Source organism: Drosophila subpulchrella, chromosome 2L, assembly GCF_014743375.2.
Source record: "Drosophila subpulchrella strain 33 F10 #4 breed RU33 chromosome 2L, RU_Dsub_v1.1 Primary Assembly, whole genome shotgun sequence".
In the NCBI taxonomy this organism is placed as follows: Eukaryota; Metazoa; Arthropoda; class Insecta; order Diptera; family Drosophilidae; genus Drosophila; species Drosophila subpulchrella.
Window position 1 is genome coordinate 12,075,167 of NC_050610.1, and position 6,958 is coordinate 12,082,124.

Genomic DNA, 6,958 nt, shown 5'->3' on the forward strand with positions numbered 1-6,958 from the left:
GTGGAAGTCGCAGGACTATTTGTGGAAGTTGTTGTCGCAGTGGTAGTGGTTAGAGCACTTGTGGACGTTGTTATTGGGCATCTTGGTGTAGAAGTAGTTGGAACACTTGTCGAAGCTGTGGTCGCAGTGGAAGTGGTTGAAGGAATAGTGGAAGTTGTTACTGGGCATCTTGGGGTAGAAGTAGTGGGAGTACTTGTGGCAGTTGTTGTCGCAGTGGAAGTGGTTGGAGCACTTGTGGGCGTTGTAACTGGGCATCTTGGGGTAGAAGTAGTAGGAGAACTTGTCGAAGATGTTGCCGCAGTGGAAGTGGTTGAAGGAATTGTGGAAGTTGTTACTGGGCATCTTGGGGTAGATGTAGTAGGAACACTTGTGGAAGTTGTTGTCGTAGTGGAAGTGGTTGGAGCAATTGTTGTCGTCGATACTGGGCATCGTGGGGTGGAAGTAGTAGGAGTACTTGTGGAAACTGTAGACGCAGTGGTAGTGGTCGGAGCACTTGTGGACGTTGTTACTGGGCATCTTGGGGTAGAAATAGTTGGAGTACTTGTTGTAGATGTTGTCGCAGTGGAAGTGGTTGAAGGAATTGTTGAAGTTGTTACTGGGCATCTTGGGGTAGATGTAGTAGGAATACTTGTGGAAGTTGTTGTCGCAGTGAAAGTGGTTTGAGCAATTGTTGACGTAGATACTGGGCATCGTGGGGTGGTAGTCGCAGGACTACTTGTGGAAGATGTTGTCGCAGTGGAAGTGGTTGAAGGAATTGTGGAAGTTGTTACTGGGCATCTTGGGGTAGATGTAGTAGGAACACTTGTGGAAGATGTTGTCGTAGTGGAAGTGGTTGGAGCAATTGTTGACGTTGATACTGGGCATCGTGGGGTGGAAGTAGTAGGAGTACTTGTGGAAACTGTAGACGCAGTGGTAGTGGTCGGAGCACTTGTGGACGTTGTTACTGGGCATCTTGGGGTAGAAGTAGTAGACGTACTTTTGGAAGTTATTGTCGCAGTGGAAGTGGTTGGAGCACTTGTGGAAGTTGTTATTGGGCATCGTGGGGTGGAACTAATCGGAGCACTTGTCGAAGTTGTTGTCGCAGTGGAAGTGGTTGGAGCACTTGTGGATGTTGTTACTGGGCATCTTGGGGTAGAAGTAGGAGGAGCACTTGTGGAAGTAGTTGTCGGTATGGTAGAAGTGGTTGTCGACGTTGTTGTGGTTTCTCGCCGACATGTGCAGGGAGGAATTGGGGTAGAAGTAACCTCGGTAGAGGTTCTACTTGGTGTGGTAGTATCAGTACACAATGGGGTTGTAGTCTCGGTGGTAGGCACTGTGGTAGACAATGTGGTAGGCACTGTGGTAGGTACTGTGGTAGGCACTGTTGTAGGCACTGTGGTAGGCACTGTGGTAGGCACTGTGGTAGGCACTGTAGTAGCCAATGTGGATGTGTCAGTAGATGTGTCGGTGGATGTATCGGGACTACTTGCAGTAGTTTGATCGGAACAACCGCTCGTTACTGCAGGGCAAGTGCACGATGCACCCGTGGTCGTTGTAGGCTCATCTGTTGTGTCCGGAGTGGTAGTTGGTTCTGTTGTGGTCCTTTTGCTGGTCCGTCTGGTGGTTGGTCTAGTGGTTGGTCTAGTGGTGGTTCGCCTGCGGGTGGTTCGTTCGGTAGTGGTAGTGGTACGCTTGGTTCTTCTTGGCCTTTCGGTTGTGGTCGGATTTTCTCCACACTCACAGGGCTCCATTGGTTCGGGGTTCCAGATTGTATCACCTCCATCTCCGGGAATTATTTCCTCGACGGGACCATCTCCAAGGTCTCCCCAATCGAAATCTGCTTTAACCTCTACAAACTGTATGAGCAGAATGCCCACTGCAAATAAAAAGCGTTGATTAAACTTACAAAGCGAGTGCGTATACTATTTACCAGTTATGTAGATCAGGGCTATTTTCATAATTTTTCTCCCTGCAATACGAGGTGATAGTGTTTCAGAAGGAGCCCTGTGACCGACTTTTATAGGCTTGGATTGTCCCAAAATTTCGTTGACTTAAACCCTTGCATGTGTGCAAATATTTCGCTTGTGAATTTAACTTTTTATAAATAGGGCAAAAGTTGTGTAAATAATTTAACCTATATGTTTGGGCAAGCTTACTGAAACAGCCGTTTTGGGCACGTTTCTTGTGAATGCATTTATGTTTAATCAACCCACAGTTTACAGCAGTTTTAGACTCTAAATTTGGAGATTGACAATAAAATTGGCAACGAAGTTCATTGTTTCTCTAGTATGATTTTAAAATAGTTGAGTCTTACAAAAATGATGTCTAGGTTATATTTATAAAAAATGAAAAAAAAAAATGGGATAAACAAAAATAAAAATAATTTTAATCAGATGGAATTTGTTAAAATATCATATTTCGGCGGTACGTTTTCACACCTCCTGTATGTTTCACCAATTTTATTTAATGTAATTCCCCTTCTTTGGCAGCCCAAAAAGTATGCTAAGCAAAGAATATTTAAACAAATAAATAACTACATTTTTAATAAGACAAATAAAAATACGACTTCCTTCCAAGAGTGTCATACTTCAATACGTGATTACAAATTTATCAGCTGTCGCTAAGAATAGGAATATACTCGTATATAAATAAATTCAAGCACCGAGAGTGTGCAATTGAGTGCATCTAAAAGCGGGGGTGTTGAAAATTTATAGGTCAAGTAAATGCATTTGAATAAGTCATAATGTGGCAAAGTGTGGAAATTCGTGGGAGAGTCAAAAGCAAACTTGTTGATGGGAATCGTAGACCCCGAATGAGGCGAGCAAAACATGGGAATCCACAACAATATTTCGGCGCGTGCGCCATCCTGGAAATCGGCGTCTATAAGCCCTCGTAGAAACGAAGGTCGGGGGGCGTTAAGGGGGCCTTTTCACTTTCAATATTGAAAGCAGCGCAGGTGGCTGAATGGAAACCGAAACCCCGCAACTGCTTCGCATTCGACTCGGATTTATACTCGGTCGCTGAAGATTCCGTTCAGTCGCATTGTGCCTCGCGTGCGGCAAAGATGTCCGCTACTGTACCTCGCTGACGTCCAATATACCACATTACAATCTCTGGGAAAAGCTCCCACGTTCTGCCACCCGATTTCCCGTACTACCTGTTTTTGATTCCCAAGACTATGGGTCTCCGGAATACAATTAGAAATCTGCGACCGGAAAGTCCCGGCATCGAGCTGCAGCACAGGAGTCCCAGGAGCGGTTGCCAGCACAACCAGGTGGCCGCCGTCCAGGTCACCGAACAGTCGCTACAGGTATGGCGCGCACTGCCCGCCGAAATACGCCACGATCCCAGCATGGCCAGTTTTCAAATGGAGAACGAACGCATCCATGGTGAGTTGAAGGGTTTCCCAGAAATCGAAAGTTTTGGTTGGTAATATCGGAAACATAAAATCCTATTCTTCCTCAGTAAATCAATAACCTGTCAAACATCCAAACAAATGTCAGCCCTTTCCCATGGCCATAAGCAAGCTCATTAATTATTTGAATGTCACCCACTTGTAGGTTCCTCCGCAGGAGCCACTGACGACGAGGATGAGGACGAATATGATGAGGTGGACATAAAGAATGTCAATCGAATTCAGGACGAGCCAGGATCTAGTTATGCTGGCTCCGACTTCCTGGATATCAAGACCCGTCCGGGTGATGAGAATGCCACCGATGACGAGGCCACCACCCATTCCGACCATGAACCGACCAATGGACCGGGCAATGCCAAGTCCCAGGCCCGCCGGATCCATCACAAATCCAAGCGCTCCAAGGAGCAGCGACAACGGGACAAATTGTGGAAACGGGGTGGCCTGCTCCTCTTCTGGTTGCTGGCTGCCGTGGTGCTGATCTCGGTGGGTGAGAAGCATCTGCTGGAGAAGACCATCGATGTGCCGCAGGGCGAGCAGGGAAAGTGTGAGTTGTACTATCATCTTTTAATAATTATAAATATTTATATTTATTATATTCTTTGTTCATTAGATTTTAGGCTGAACCAAAAACCCACGGGTGACTTTCGTTTGAAGATCCATGGGGCTTTTAGGGAGCTCTCCACGCTGGATGCCCCTGAAAATGAGACTTTGAGCTTTGGATTTCTGACTGTGCAGCCGCAGGTGTTTACTTACATTGGCGAGAATCGCAGCAAGGTGTTCCAGGTGGTTATTACCCAATCTTAGTGGACTAAACAAAATTTAAAAATTATTATTATTTTAGGATGTTCTTCCAGCTTGGCGTCTGCCTCTGCTCTCCGAAGAGGAGTTAGTTCGTTCTCCGGCCTCGGCCAGTAATCGCACCTACCAGATGACCCAGGAACTCAATGATATCCTGGACGAGAAGGACAGCGAGTTCCGTTTACATATCCACAGCGATGTGGATACGGATTTGGCGATTATTCTCAACTACAATCCCTTGATAGTAAATGCCAGGACGGGCAGTATCCTAGCTGGTCTGATCCTGCTGATTTTCTATGCCCTGCTGGTTTGGGAACTGTTTGAGAGAACCTTTGTGGCCATGGTCTGTTCGATTCTTTCGGTGACCGCTCTAGCCTGTTTTAATGGTGGGTTATTACATCACCTCTAAATATTTATTAATCTTTACTGTGCCAGATCGCCCTAATATGGATGAGATTATCCAATGGATGGACATGGAGCTACTGACTCTACTCTTTTGCATGATGCTGCTTATTTTAATACTGACGGAAACTGGCGTTTTCGACTACTTAGCTGTATTTTGCTTTGAGATTTCGGGTGGCAAGATTTGGCCCATGATATATAGTCTGTGTTTGGTCACCTGTTTGGTCTCCAGTGTGCTGGACAATATGACAACTGTCCTACTTCTAACCCCAGTGGCCATCCGTTTGTGCGAGGTGATGCAGTTGGATCCCTTGCCCGCGGTAATGGGCATTATAGTTCATGCCAATATAGGAGGAGCCCTAACGCCCATTGGAGATCCTATCAGTATTATAGTCAGCACTAATCACTTCATTGTGGATAATGTAGGTGTGATATAGGATTTCTGAAAGAGTTCATACGAATTTTTTTCCCTTTCTAGGATGTAACCTTCCCCACCTTTGTTGCCCACACTTTCCCCGGTGTCGTGCTTGCTGTTATCCAAAGTTGTGTATATCTACGCCTTTTCTATCATAATATTGATGCACTGCGTCTTAATGAGCCCAAGGAGATGAGTGAACTTAGAAGGGAGATGAAGGTGTGGCAGAGGGCCTTAAATGCAGTGGGCTCCTGTTCCAAGGATGCCCAGTTGGTAAGGGGAACGCTTCAGGGTAAAGTCAAGCAGCTCAAGAGGACTCTAAGAAGATTGCAAAAGGGTGTGGGATCCTCGGAGGTCTATACGAACACATTGGATGAACTCAAACAGAAGGTAAGCGTATTTACAAAGTAATCAACTAAGGATTTTCTGTAGCAAGAGAACTTTCATTTTCAGTACCCCATCAAAAACAAGACGCTGCTCTTGCAATCCGCTGGAGCCTTGATCTTCGTTATAATCTGCTTCTTTATCCAATCCGTGCCACATTGGAGGACCCTGCCCCTCGGCTGGGTGGCTCTGCTTGGGATGATCCTGCTGCTGATCATCCTGAATCGCGATGACATGGAGCACCTGATGCACCGCATCGAATGGACTACACTACTCTTCTTTGCAGCCATGTTCGTGATGATGGAGTGCGTGGAGCGGCTGGGCATCTTCTCGTGCATCGGTGAGCTCACCGAGCATGTGATTCTTTCGGTGGGCAAGAATCATCGCCTGGCCATGGCCATCTTTATGATACTGTGGATGTCGGCGCTGGCATCCTCTATATTGGATAGTATTCCGGTGGCCGCCATGATGGTGAAGTTGGTCACCTCACTGGTGGCCAAGCCTTCGCTGGGTTTGCCACTCCAGCCACTGGTTTGGGCTCTCACCCTGGGCGCTTCGATGGGTGGGAATGGAACGCTCTATGGAGCATCGGCCAATGTCATTGCAGCCGGAATTGCCGAGCAACACGGCTATAAGCTCTCATTCACCCGGTACTTGAGGACTGTTTTTCCCATGATGCTGGGACAGATCACCCTGATGACTGTCTATCTACTCGTGGCCCACGTTATATTTGAGTGGCATTGAAACTCCCTCCGTATTAAATACCCCCAGTCCCTATTTAAAATAATATATTATTATATCTAATGGAAAATGTTTTTTCACCTCGAATCTATGTGTATTTTGTGTGAGTTTTACTGTAGACGTGGTCCTTTTACATTCGCCTCTTGATGTGTTTAATGTATTTTGGAATATATTATAGGAATCTCTATATCTAAGCGTTTATTTGTGATTCGAAAAAGTATAAAAATATACAATAAATTTGGAAGTACATATGCATTTTCGTTCGCCTCTATGAGCTTTGGCTGGACAGATGGAAATTAAAAACATTTTTGAGGCCCCTCAAGGCTGTATCTGTAATGTCGTGTAATATGCTCTATTTATAGATTTTATTATCTGAGGACAAAGTTAGGAAATGGTATCGTATTGTTTTGATTTGGGAGTTTATTAAAAATAAATTTTTTATGATTTCTGAAAATTAGTGTAAAAAATCAAGTATCACTCATATAATAAATTTCATAATTTTCGTAGTTTCATAAAATAATTTTATTGCAATTCTGGAATGGCTATAAACCTACCAGATGGTATTGGATTGTAAAAAAAACCCATATAATGCAATCTATAAATTTCATAATTTTCGTAATTAGCCTAAATGCACCTTGGGAAAACATAAACAGCGATAAATAATTCTTGAGACTGACCATTGCCAAGTTCAATGTTGGCCAGAATATCCGCATATGAAAGTGTTTGTAGGTGTAGCTACCTATATAAAATCCAGTATATGGTATATAGAAAGACAAACGCTGGTCAATAAATGAAAACAAGACAGAAAAGAATAGCAACAAGGG

The 6,958-nt window shown here is 44.7% G+C and overlaps 1 protein-coding gene across 1 annotated transcript; it reads left to right on the plus strand.

The window, feature by feature from the left end:
- The first annotated feature begins 3,027 nt into the window (after positions 1–3,027).
- LOC119548138 (P protein) lies at positions 3,028–6,321 on the plus strand. Its single transcript, XM_037855236.1, has 7 exons — positions 3,028–3,368; positions 3,540–3,938; positions 4,005–4,177; positions 4,236–4,578; positions 4,628–5,016; positions 5,073–5,399; positions 5,463–6,321. The coding sequence occupies exons 1-7, from the start codon at positions 3,158–3,160 to the stop codon at positions 6,135–6,137; spliced, it is 2,517 nt and encodes an 838-aa protein (XP_037711164.1). The 5' UTR covers positions 3,028–3,157; the 3' UTR covers positions 6,138–6,321.
- The last annotated feature ends 637 nt before the right edge of the window (positions 6,322–6,958 follow it).

Coding starts and splice junctions, on each gene's coding strand:
- LOC119548138 (XM_037855236.1), top strand. CDS start 3,158: ATGGGTCTCCGGAATACAATTAGAAATCTGCGACCGGAAAGTCCCGGC. Junction 3,939..4,004: donor GCAGGGCGAGCAGGGAAAGT/GTGAGTTGTACT, acceptor TTTGTTCATTAG/ATTTTAGGCTGAACCAAAAA. Junction 4,579..4,627: donor CGCTCTAGCCTGTTTTAATG/GTGGGTTATTAC, acceptor TTACTGTGCCAG/ATCGCCCTAATATGGATGAG.